The sequence below is a fragment of the Sorghum bicolor genome, chromosome 1, assembly GCF_000003195.3.
Source record: "Sorghum bicolor cultivar BTx623 chromosome 1, Sorghum_bicolor_NCBIv3, whole genome shotgun sequence".
In the NCBI taxonomy this organism is placed as follows: Eukaryota; Viridiplantae; Streptophyta; class Magnoliopsida; order Poales; family Poaceae; genus Sorghum; species Sorghum bicolor.
This window is the reverse complement of record NC_012870.2, coordinates 32,367,884-32,381,603: the sequence shown is the minus strand read 5'-3', so window position 1 is coordinate 32,381,603 and position 13,720 is coordinate 32,367,884. Positions and strand designations below refer to the sequence as shown.

At 40.8% G+C, this 13,720-nt stretch overlaps 1 protein-coding gene across 1 annotated transcript; it reads right to left on the bottom strand.

Annotated features, from left to right (window-relative positions):
• Positions 11,229-12,016, bottom strand: LOC110433959. Its single transcript, XM_021457216.1, has 2 exons — positions 11,651-12,016; positions 11,229-11,534 (listed from the first exon to the last, which is right to left on the bottom strand). Exons 1-2 carry the CDS (start codon positions 11,955-11,957, stop codon positions 11,518-11,520), a joined length of 324 nt encoding a protein of 107 aa, XP_021312891.1. The 5' UTR covers positions 11,958-12,016; the 3' UTR covers positions 11,229-11,517.

Below are 13,720 nucleotides of genomic sequence, written 5' to 3'. Positions count from 1 at the left end.
GTTGTTTGCACACCTTTCTCCATCTTCATCATCTTGATGATTTGATTGCTGCCAGTATATATATATATATATACTTCTTGTCATTACATTCGATACACATATTATTTTTGTGCAGAAATTTACTTACGTATATTTACTTATATATATACTTCTTGCCAGTATTTTGTGATTTTACTTATGTATATCCAAATTTTTGTGCAGAAATTTATTTGGAGCATAATAAAATGTCACGGCATGATGATAGGAGTTGGATGCGCATGGATAGGTCTAACCCTATTTGGCAGGACAAATTCCAGAAATATATTCGTATCACATTTGATGGCACATCAACTGCTAAGTGTCCGTGTGCTAAATGTCGATGCATGGTTTGGAAGACACGACGTGAGGTTCACCGACATGTTCTCGATAATCGCTTTGATGAAAGTTTCATCTCAGAAGGCGAACATCCAAGTGATGAAGGCGGCCCATCTAATCTTGAAGGATCAGTAGAAGATGATGAAGGACATGACGTTGATCCTGGCACTGAGCTGGTTGGAACACTTATCAAGGCTACTATACATGGAAACATTATCCAAGGTCCAGATGAAGAGCCAAATGAGCGTGCCAAGAAGTTCTATAAATTATTAGAGGAGGCAAGACAAGAATTGTATCCAGGTTGCAAGGAGGCTACCAAGGTTTCTTTTATTGTGAGATTGTTTCAGATTAAGTGCATGCATGGTATTAGTAACACTGCCTTGAGGAGCATACTAAATTTATTCTCAGTTGTGCTACCTGAAGGCCACTGTGTCCCAAACACATTGGAGAAAGTGCAGAGGGTTGTTCAAGAGCTGGGTCTAGACTATGAAAAGATACACGCTTGTGAGAATGATTGTGTATTATTTTGGAAGGAAAATGAAAAACTAGATAAGTGTCCAACATGCGGTGAGTCTAGGTGGAAGGATGAAGGTGCTGCAAAGGGTGATGATACTAGTGACACTGATGGTACACTAAAGAAGCGTGTTCCACGTAAGATCCTACGGTATTTCCCACTAATACCTCGGCTGCAGAGATTGTATATGAGGGAGAGCACATCATTGGATATGAGATGGCACAAGGAAGGATTGGCCCGTGATGGTAGAATGCGTCACCCTGCAGACTCCCCGGCATGGAAGCACGTGGATGACACGTACAAGTGGTTTTCAAAGGATCCTCGTAATGTTAGGCTAGCTTTAGCATCTGATGGATTCAATCCATTTGGGATGATAAGTACAACATATACCACCTGGCCTGTGATCATAATCCCTTATAATTTGCCGCCTTGGTTGTGTATGAAACAATCTTATTGGATGATGTCGATGTTGGTTCCAGGACCAAAATCTCCTGGAAACAATATTGATGTATACTTCCGTCCCCTCATCGATGAGCTAAAGGAGTTGTGGAAAGATGGTGTCAGCACATATGATGCAAAGGAAAAGAAGAATTTCAATCTACATGCTCTTCTACTTTGGACAATCAATGATTTTCCGGCATATGCAATGTTATCTGGCTGGAGCACCAAAGGGAAGTTTGCATGTCCATATTGCAACAAGGATACAGACTTCTTGTGGCTGAAATATGGGTCGAAGCATTGCTACATGGGACATCGCCGCTTTTTGCCATCGAAACATAGGTAAGATTTCATTTGCGGAATTATTTTTTTTGTTTTCTCTTCAATTTCTAAATAATTAATGAGTTCACTGTCCATACATAGGTGGCGCAAGAATAAAATCAGCTTTAATAACAAAGTAGAAATGAGGGAGGCTCCTGAACCTTTGACAGGTAAACAAGTGAGGGAACAATTTCAATGCTTTGAGCAAGTGAGTTTTGGGAAAACGACAAGAAAGAGGAAACAACGTGAAGAAGAAAATAGATGGCACAATTGGAGGAAGCAAAGTATTTTCTTTGAATTGCCTTATTGGGACTCACTGCTAATACGACATAATTTGGATGTGATGCACATTGAGAAGAACATTTGTGAGAGCATTCTGGGTACTTTGCTAGAAATTGATGGTAAATGTAAGGACAGTGAGAAGGCCCGGCTTGACATGCAACATCTTGGTATGAGGAAGGATCAACATCTTGTGATGGAGAATAATAAATATACTATGCCACCAGCATTGTACACATTATCTAAGGATGAGAAGAAAATTTTATGCAGATTTCTAGAAGGAGTGAAGATGCCTGATGGGTTTGCCTCTAATATAAAGAGATGTGTTGACATCAAAGCTTGTAAGGTTGCTGGACTTAAAACCCATGACTATCATGTTATTTTACAGAAGCTGTTACCTTTAATTGTACGCAGTATTCTACCACAAGATGTTGTGATCCCATTGATTGATCTTAGTAGGTTCTTCAATGCAATTTGTTCAAAGGAGCTAATAGAGGCAGATCTTGATAAGCTTAGCATTTCAATCAGAGAAACTCTTTGTCGCGTTGAGATGGTATTCCCACCTGCATTTTTTGACATCATGATGCATTTGCCGGTCCATCTAGCTGAAGAGGCCAAACTAGGAGGTCCTGTATGCTATAGATGGATGTATCCAGTTGAGAGATATTTACGTACACTAAAAGGCTATGTGAGGAACAAAGCACATCCTGAAGGTTCGATAGCCGAGGGATATATCTCCGAGGAGTGCCTGACTTTTTGCGCTCGTTTCTTGGATGATGTTGACACCAAATTGAATCAAGCTGATCGTCATGAAAGTGCTGCTGTGAATGAACCACCATGTGGGCTCAGCATATTTAGTGAAATTAATTTCAGCAGGAAAGGTTTTATTTATGAACAAATTTCTATAGAAGAATTAGTGAAGATGAGGCACTACATGATAACCAACTGTGAGGAGGCCGAAAAATGGGTTGAGTAAGTTGCAATGTACAACAGTTTTAATTTTTAGGATAATTCTTTTAGTCAATTAATAATTTTTTGAAGCTGCACGTGTCCACCATGCAGTGAGCATATGGACGAACTTAGGAAAGATGGTACAAGAAACATTACTAAACGACACAAGGAGCAATTTGTGAACTGGTTTCAGGGCAAAGTTAGTAATTAATTCATTTTAATTTTCAATCTTAATTGTTGAGCCTTAATTTATATGCATTGGAACTTATATTATATATATGGAATTGTGTTTTGCAGGTCAGCAAGCAAAATGAGGACCTCTTATATTACCTTGCTCAAGGACCAGACCCACGAGCCCGTGTTTATAATCGATGCTTTATCAATGGTTTCTTGTTCCGAACCGCATCTATTGAGAAAAGACTGACGACACGAAATAGTGGCATTTATGTGAAGGGTGATGCCAGTACCAGCAATATGGCATGGTATGGAGTGATTAAAAAAATCATCACTCTTGATTTCCCTAAGGACAAAGAAGTTGTATTGTTTGAGTGTGACTGGTATGATGTACCAGCTGCCACTACGAGCAAAGGCAAAGGATATAATAAGGATGAATATGGGATTATTGAGATCAATACTAGTCGATATCGATATTCCAGTGACCCCTATATTCTGGCAACACAAGCTGAACTAGTTTTTTATGCTGATATCCCAAGCAAGCCGGGTTGGTGCAGTGTTGTTGCAATGAAGCCTAGAAATTTGTTTGCCATGCCAGAAGCAAGAGAAGTCGAGGGTGAAATCGACATAAACTTACTGGACGTGGGAGTGCAAGACATGGATAATGCATTACGTATACGTATGGATTTGACAAATTGGAGGAGATTAAGCATGGCGGGCTCTAGGGGTGATGCCTCTATTATTGATGAGGCGCGTGCCCAATCTGTTCCTGAACCAGATCACGTGCCATTTCTTGCTACAGAAGATGATGAAGATGATGAAACCTACGTTGATGATGGAGTTGTCGCACCAGCGACAACCATGGGAGAGGGCGAGGATGATGATTTCTTTGTTTAAGTCATTTTTTATAAATAATTATTGCCTTTTTGTGCACATGGATAAAGGCCTCTTTGATTAAGTCATTGTTATGAATAATTGTTGCTTCAGGATGATGATCTCTTTGATTAACTCGTTTTTATGAAAAGACCCCACCTATGAGTTCAGGTTTTGTTTGTGTGTTGTATGTAGGGTCTTCCCCTTTTGTCTTTTTTATTTAATGAAGCGTAGTTCTTCTATATTTTTGAGGAAAAAAATGTTTCTAGCCATTTTTAGGATCCGATGCAGTTCTGTTAATACATAAATGGAGGTGTTAGGGCGGCGCGACACCCTCTTCCTGTTCCCCTCCCGCCACAGCCAATACTTCAAGAAAATTAGATCCAGATACGTAGAAGTAAAATAAAGACCGCATATTGTTGAACACGCCTCAATAGTCTAGTGGTATATGAGCGTTTGCTTGAACATTACCTCCTGGGTTCAAACCATGTGTTGGTTAATTTTTTTAAAAAATATTTTATATATGGATATCACGCTATATGAATTTTGTATTTTAATTATGGTGCCTAGGTGATTTTTTTGTTTAAAAAGTAATTTTGTTTTATAATTATTTAGTTACGTTATTAGGCAATGTATTTGTACTGCATGAACTTTGTTTATTTTGCATGTTTAGACACTTCGACATTATGTACTTCTTCTATCCCAGTATATAAGGCGTAACCACCTTTGGTTCAAAAGATCAAGAACACATTTAATTCTCTCTCACAGCACTAGTAGCACTGCATTTATGTTTGTGAGAGAGCAGGCTTGGGTAGGAAAACTTAGAAAATTATATGGAGCATCGCTAATGAGCGTTACAAAGGATGGCGATCGACGTTCAGTGCCACATACAGGGCATATGATAGTTATGATGAGAGAATGAGACATAAGCCTGAAGATTTGCACATTGTTGAATGGCACTATCTAGTGTTGTATTTTGGCACTGAGCAATTCCAGGTTTGATGCAATTTACTTTTTTATGCCAACTGCACAGAAAGAGATAAATATTTTCTTCAGAGCACTATTTTTTTAATACAAACACAATATGCAGAAAATTAGCAAAAAAAATTCTCAAAACCGTGGACTGCAACAAACACAACATATGATGGGATCAAAGCCTTTTTCTCAGTGCAGCTATGAACTGGTAATGAATTGAGAAGCACATGCATGTCAATGTTTTCTTACTTGATGAAATATTTATTTATTTGAATCTAACCAAAATTAGAGAGATCCACAAACTGGTGAAGAGCCAAATGATTTGACTCTTTGGGCAAAAACTCATAGTAAGGGAGGGCGGTGGACAAATGATGCATCTAAGGCTGTCTATGTGCGTATTCTAACATGTTCTCCAAACCTTAATAAATGATTCATAGTATTGCTCTTCCATTCCAATTTTAGTTTTAACACTTTCAAATGACTTCTATGTGTTAGGAAATTGCTTCGAGCAAAATTAAAGAGAAGGAAACAGAGTCACCAGAAAACTTTATTCCCTCAATAGAGAGAAACCTTATTTTCCAGACAGCATACAAGCAAACTACTAGATGCAAATCATCCAAGGTTCATGGCAATGGCTATTTGGCAAGGTATCCAAGTAGAAAGCAGCTAATGACTGAACATTTCAAGGACCTGGCCCGTTCTGAAACAGAGTCCCATATTGAAAATGAAGAGCTGAAGGCTACGCTAGAGAAGGTACAAGAACAACTCCAAAGCCAAGTTGCTGAAAGGGAAGCCGAGAAGGAAGAACATAGGCGTCAGATGGAAGAATTACAAAAAGCAAGGGAGGCTGACAAAGAAGAACTTAGGAAAGAGTTTATGTCAATGCTAACAGCACAAATGCAAGGAGCATCACCACAGGTAATAGTATTGCAAGATTTGAACTTGCATATTTATCTAGTCAGTATGTTTGTCATAGGAATAGTTTTTTTTTTGCTGTACTAGCATTTGTGCATTGCTATGGGAGCCTTAAAATTCTAGGTTGCCACTATATCATCAATGCTCAAATTCACCCCATGCATTTAAGTGGTCTTTCACACAACAAACAGAAAATTCTAAACTGAGCAAATTAATTATCTACTAGAAGTTGGTCTGCTAAAACCACCTTTTAATTAGATTGATGGGATAGTGTATTATTTGGGAGCAAAATTGATCCCTGAGAGAAAGGACCAACTATTGCTGTTTTCCCTATTTCTATTCTTATCTTTACAAATACAGGTTGCATTTTTTACTTTGCCAACACCATTCACCTCATTGGCCTCACTCCCTCAGATTCATCCCTTCTCCATGTAACTAGTTTCTGAATTAGGAAAGCTATGCTGGTGGCTAATGAATATCAATCTTTTACAGGCAGATAAATCAGACTTTAGAGTTAGCATCATCTATTAATTTTAATAATATTGCAACACCCCTTTGGTCATTGAACTTAGTAGGTGCCTCTACATCTCTCACTGAACTTTACAATTTCTACACTAGCTAGATTGCGACTGATCTATATGCTGGATATTCTACAAAATATCTATGTTTGCTGTAGGCTGTAACTGTTGGTTTCCTCATGGCATATGATCATGTGCTCACCCATCAAAGATTATCATGTATATCAAGGATTTGGTAGTTTGAAAGCAATTTCAGTTTCTATAGATGTCTAAGTTAATTTTAGTATTTGTGCTACAGTATTCAGACTCTATAAGCATTTAATAAAAGTTTAAGGAGCAAGAGAAGCTCATGATATGTGAGCTTTCTTGCTGTATTTTACCATTTGTGCTCTCAAGTTTCTATATGTGGTATGTGCCACTTTTTAATTTGAAAGACGCCTATCACAATGGTTCATATAACTTGTTCCCCCCCACTCCCCGATGCCATTTAACTGTTAAGCATCTATCACTCAATAATGTCTGAAGAAACATTGTTGAACATCCAGATTGACGACTTGTCTATCATTTTTGTTAGTGGTATACAACAAATTCAAAATTCAAATATTATGGGTCCTTTGTGTTTTGTTCCCATTGCAACGCACGGACATGATCTTGGTGTTTTGTACAATTGTGATGATCAAATACAGCTGATTGCATGTAAATAACAAATTATATATGGCGTACTCCATCTTGCATTTCCATATGCCAATTTTTTTTTTATCGAACACGCAGGAGATCTGCGTATCTTTATATTAAGAGAGAAAGAAAGGTCCAATTACAACAAAAAAACATTCCTCACCTCGGACCACAATGAGGAATATATAGAAAAGAAGAGAAACACAAAACAACCCCACACCTACTCATAGGACCACACCAGCAAATCGGATCACTAAGAGCGGACCTCTCTCAACTCAAGCCATAGGGTCTGAATGTAGAGTTACGAGGACGCTACGCTAACCAGAAAATCAAAATTTTCGCCCCATAATCCAGGATCTACTGCTAGAGATAGGTTACGGATATACCACTCGACGTGTAGATGCAGCGGAAGACGACTCGATGTAGTCGAACACGTCGTAGCAGTGCCGTGCAGTTGCGTGGTCGTCCAGCAAGTCCTCCCACCACTTGCGGTTCGTCCTCGTGCTCCAGATGCAGCACCTCCGAGGTGTCCCACACGTACGGGAAGAAGCGATGCGCCTCCGGACTGCTAGGTCCGCGAGAAGCGAAGGCGCGAGCGTGGAGGGCGACGGCGGCTGCCAAAAGGCGTGGATCAAGTCTGGCCGCGCCCCTCCCTCTACTTATATAGGCGTCCCTAATGTGCTCCCGAGTTGGAGGCCCATTAGTAACCCTAAGCCTTGTCTAATTCGGGTCCAACCCGAATTAGGCTTCCAGCCCCTTAAGCGTGCGACCCTATGGGTTCACGTACACATAGACATGGGCCGAGTACTCCTACTCGCTCAATAGTTGACAGCGGCCTCTAGCAAGGCGTGACAACTCCTATATGCACGCAAATGATCATATCAGACGAACCACTACACCACATACATGTTGCTCCCTTGCCTCATGATATTTGGTTCAACTCGTGGGTTAACACTTAACCCAAGCACGGCCATGCATTTGTTGATCCAATCACTTGAGTGATCCAGTGATATCTCTCTCAATCAAGAGGGGCAAATTCCATCTTGATTGACTATGCCTCGCAGCATGTTTCCTGACAAACCTGAAGACTACCTTTATAGCTACCCAGTTACGGAGTAGCGTTTGATAGTCTCTAAGTAGGTCGTTTCACATCTCGAATGCATACGACAATCTCAGGTCTAAGGACATAACATATATGATGTGAATAGAGACTATAACATCTCACGTTGGGTCTATCCAGCCCTATGTCATACATGTGCCCACAATATTAGTTTGACATCTCTATGTCCATGACCTGTGAAACATGGTCATCAACTAATATTGTGCTGATCTAATATACTTGTATGTCTCACACACATTGATCAGGGACAACTTTAGAATAACCATACAAGTAAAAGAGTTTCACAAACAATTCACATAATTGTCAATCGATACAAGTTGCCTTTCAATGGATATTCAATATACTCATAATATGTCATGGATATAATGTAATACAATCATCTCTATGATTACCTCTAGGGCATATTACCAACAGTCTCCCACTTGCACTAGAGTTAATCTCTAAGATGTCTAATACCCATAGACCTCATGTGCGCCTCATGCTTAGGCTGTGGAAGGGCCTTTGTCAACGGATCTGCTACATTCAAATCCGTGTGTATCTTGCACATTTTAATTTCACCTCTTTTGATGAACTGACGAATGAGGTGAAATTTCCGAAGTACATGTTTGTTCTTCTGGTGATTCCTTGGCTCCTTAGCCTGCGCTATTGCCCCATTGTTGTCACAATGTAGATTCAATGGGCTAGCCGCATTAGGAAACACACCAAGCTCAATGAGGAACCGTCTCATCCAAACACCTTCCTTTGCAGCTTCAGAAGCTGCAATGTACTCGGCTTCTGCTGTAGAATCAGACACTGTCTCCTGCTTGGAACTTTTCCAGCTAACTGCACCACCATTTATTGTGAACACAAAACCTGATTGAGATTGTGAATCATCTACATCAGTTTGGAAGCTAGCATCGGTGTAACCATTTACAACGAGCTCCTCCTCACCTCCATAGATTAGGAACTCATCCTTAGTCCTTCTCAAGTACTTAAGAATGTTTTTAACAAGCGTCCAGTGACTCTCACCAGGATTAGCTTGGTACCTGCTCGCAACACTTAGAGCATATGAGACATCTGGGCGAGTACATATCATGGCATACATGATGGAACCAACTGCTGAAGCATATGGAACCTTACTCATGCGTTTGCGCTCTTCATCTGATGAAGGACACTGCTTGTCGCTAAAACGCATACCATGTGACATAGGCAAGAACCCTTTCTTGGACTGCTCCATGTTGAACCGTTTCAACACCTTGTCAATGTACGTATCTTGGCATAATCCTATTAGCCTCTTCGACCTATCTCTATAGATCTTAATACCCAAGATGTATGCTGCATCTCCTAAATCCTTCATAGAAAAACTATTATTCATTGAAGTCTTTACAGATTGCAACATAGAAATGTCATTCCCAATCAATAGTATGTCATCCACATACAAGATCAGAAACACAACAGCGCTCCCACTAGCCTTTTGATAAACGCAAGGCTCTTCTTCATTCTGACGGAAGCCAAACCCTTTGACAACCTCATCAAAACGAATGTTCCAACTCCGAGATGCTTGCTTTAACCCATAAATAGATTTTTTTAGCTTGCATATTTTTCTAGCATTATTTGGATCAACAAAACCTTCGGGCTGTATCATATACACGTCCTCTTCTAAATTTCCATTTAGAAAGGCTGTTTTAACATCCATCTGCCAAATCTCATAATCGAAATAAGCAGCTATTGCTAGAATGATCCGGATAGATTTAAGCATCGCTACTGGAGAGAATGTCTCATCGTAGTCAATTCCTTGAACTTGCCGGAAACCCTTTGCGACAAGTCGAGCTTTATAGACTTGAACATTTCCATCCATATCCCTTTTCTTTTTATAGATCCATTTGCACTCGATGGGTCTAACACCATCAGGTGGATCAACCAAGTTCCAAACTTGATTGGCATCCATGGAATCTATCTCGGATCTCATGGCACTTTGCCATCTCTCAGAATCTGGGCCCATCACTGCTCCCGCATAAGTCGCTGGCTCGTCATTGTCTAACAACAACAGCTCCCCTCGTGCTTCACGAAGTCTTACCGATGGGGTTATGACTCTTGTAGACCTTCGTGGTTGTGGTGGTGCCACAGGTATCTCATCTTGTTCTGCTACATTAGCATCACTTTTGGAGTCGTTTCCTGTCGGCTCATCTTGAACTTCTTCAAGATACACCTTTTGTCCACTTTTCTCTCTTTTGAGAAACTCTTTCTCTAAGAAAACACCATTCCGAGCAACAAACACTTTGCCCTCTGATCGGTTATAGAAGTAATACCCTAAAGTTTCCTTTGGGTATCCCACGAAGAAGCACTTGTCCGATTTGGGTGTTAACTTATCTGACATAAGTCGTTTAACATAAACTTCACAACCCCAAATTTTTAGAAAAGACAAACTGGGACTCTTACCAGTCCACATCTCATATGGTGTCTTAACTACGGACTTAGACGGTACCCTATTTAGTGTGAAAGCGGCTGTTTCTAGAGCGTATCCCCAAAACGATAGTGGAAGGTCTGTCTGGCTCATCATAGACCGAACCATGTCTAACAAAGTCCGATTACGTCGCTCGGACACACCGTTTCTCTGTGGCGTTCCAGGCGGCGTAAGCTGTGGAACAATTCCGCAACTCTTTAGATGGTTGCTAAATTCGTGGCTCAAATATTCACCTCCACGATCAGATCGTAAAGCTTTAATTTTCTTGCCACGTTGATTCTCTACTTCGTTCTGAAATTCCTTGAACTTTTCGAAGGTTTCAGACTTGTGTTTCATTAGGTAGACATAACCATATCTACTAAAATCATCAGTGAAGGTTACAAAGTATTCGAATCCGCCTCTAGCTGTCGTGCTCATTGGTCCACACACATCACTATGTATAAGTTCCAACAAGTCAATCGCCCTCTCAGGAAAACCTGTGAAAGGCGTTTTAGTCATCTTTCCAAGCAAGCAAGCCTCACATGTCTCGTAAGATTCGAAATCAAACGAAGTTAGAAGTCCATCATTATGGAGCCTCTTCATGCGATTCTCACTAATATGACCTAAACGACAATGCCACATATAGGTAGGACTTAACTCATTAAGCCGAGGCTTTTTAGCACTTATATTACAGATAGGTGAATCATCAAGATTTAAAATAAATAACCCATTCACAATGGAAGCAGAAGCCACAAACATGCCATTACGAGATATTACACAACCATTGTCTTTACTCGCGAATGTATAACCATCCTCCATCAAACATGAAGGCGACACAATGTTTCGACTCAAGCTAGGAATAAAATAACAATTATTCAACTCCAAAATAAATCCTGAAGGAAGGTGAAGCTGCTTTATCCCGACGTTCAACGCAGCAACTCTTGCATTGTTGCCCACGCGGAAATCAACTTCTCCCTTCTCCACGCTCCTACTTCTTATCATCCCCTGCATCGTATTGCAAATATGAGCAACCGATCCGGTATCAAATACCCAAGAATTGATATAAGATTGAGCGAGAAAAATATCTGTAATATAAACAACAAATGTACGAGTGGAAGTACCTTTACTGCCACGATCCTTTATGGACTCCAAGTACACCTTGCAGTTTCTCTTCCAGTGACCTTCCCCACCACAGTGAAAGCACTTGGTGCTCGCAGTTGGTCCAGCCTTAGGTGCAGGTGGGTTTGGCTTAGAGGTCTCACCTTTAGCCTTGCCCTTTTTCTTCCTCCACGCATTGCCCTTCTTCTTAAAGTTAGGCTTGTTCTGGATTGCCATCACATGGCTACTGCTAGCACCCTTCTTGATGTCTGCCTCTGCTTGCTTAAGCATCCCACACAGCTCATTCAAGCCCTTCTCGGCCCCATGCATATGGTAGTTCGAGATGAAGTTCCCATAGCTAGGCGGAAGCGATGCAAGAATGAAATCAGTGGCTAATTCATCGCCAATTGGGAAGCCTAGCTTCTCCAACCTGTTTGTGTAACCAACTAACTTGATCACGTGTGGTCCAACCGCTGCGCCTTCTGCTAGCTTAGTTTCAACCAAAGCCTTGGAGACATTGAACCTTTCAGTCCTGGCTTGAGTTTGGAACATTTCCTCAAGCGCCACGATCATATCGTTCGCCGAGTGACCATCAAACTGCATTTGTAGGTCTGGTTCCATGGAAGCAAGCATGAGACAACTCACTTCAAGATCAGCATCAGATGCTTTCTTGTAAGCGTTTCTCTCAGCAGCGGGTGCATTTTCAGCAGGCTCATCAGGAAGTGGGGTGTCTAGAACATCTTCCTTTTTCTCAGCCCTGAGAACAATTCTCAGGTTGCGGATCCAATCCGCGTAGTTTGTTCCATTTAACTTATCTTTCTCAAGAATTGAACGCAATGAAAACGGTTGCTTGTTAGCGGCAGCCATTGATCTACAACAAAAGTATGCAAAATACTAAGACAACATATCCAAGACGGAGTAAAACAAAATAAACAATTTATTAATCTACTCCCACTAAAATCAATATCCCTCTATTGATACTTAGTGATTCAAGATCCACATCTAACATGTCTACTAGTGAGCTTTAGCATCACCGCTAGCAGGCATGGTAAATCGGTAAGCAACTCCTTGCTAATCATATCTCATATGACTCTTGTTGTTGGGTAGCATCTCTATGCCTCACGCCCAACTCTCATGCTTCAAAGTCCCTAACCGTTAGGATGACTTTGTCTAAGCAACCAACCCTTATGCAGTAAGTATCCGATACAAACCTGTCTAGTCAAGGAAAATTAGTGGTACCCTAATTTCATAGACCCACCACCAATTGTACAAGACCGGTGACAGTGCAAGGTTTGGGGAAGCATTTCCACTTAGACATTGCTGAGGGATCGTTCTACTTCACTACCGCGCTTATGTAGACAAAAACATCATCGCATATGAAAGTAGAACGTAGTAAGAACGGCATTAAACACGTATGACTTGGTATAGCCCATGGTTCCTTTTGGGGATCTCTATCTCCATCTTTCTGTTCACCATGGCGATCTCCATCTCCATGATTTACGTATGCCATCCTTCATGTGATGAATCCGCCATGATTAATCAATCACTAACGCAAGGCAGTGAAATAAAATTACATAATCGCGGATTGTATCATCACAGATTGGCACGCAGGCCATTACATTAATTTTGACAATATCAAAAGGCTCCTGCCATATTGTCCTCATGACGTGCAAGCCATGAATTAATTACACACATGCATCACATACACATAAGGGCTATACCAGTCATGAATTCCTGCAAAACAGAGTTATGCGATTCTGACACATAAACTTGCAGGGGCAAAAACTCTATTTTCCAAGAGGTTTTTCGCGATTCTAAAATCGGCGATCACGGCGAAGCGGTGCGAAATCAGATCTAAAATTTCGTTTCCTATGCGGCAACGCGGGAATCGTCTCAATCCGAGTTACGGTTTAAGAGTTATGGCTGTTTTACCGAACAGCGGTAACCCGGCGTCCAGCAGTAGATCCCATCTACCACCGCCGCGCATCATATGCGCCCGGCACTTGACCTAGGGTTCAATTCAATCAATCTAATTGATCTCTAACTCGACATGATTGGATTTACATGTATCACTTAACTCGGATGGCGGAATT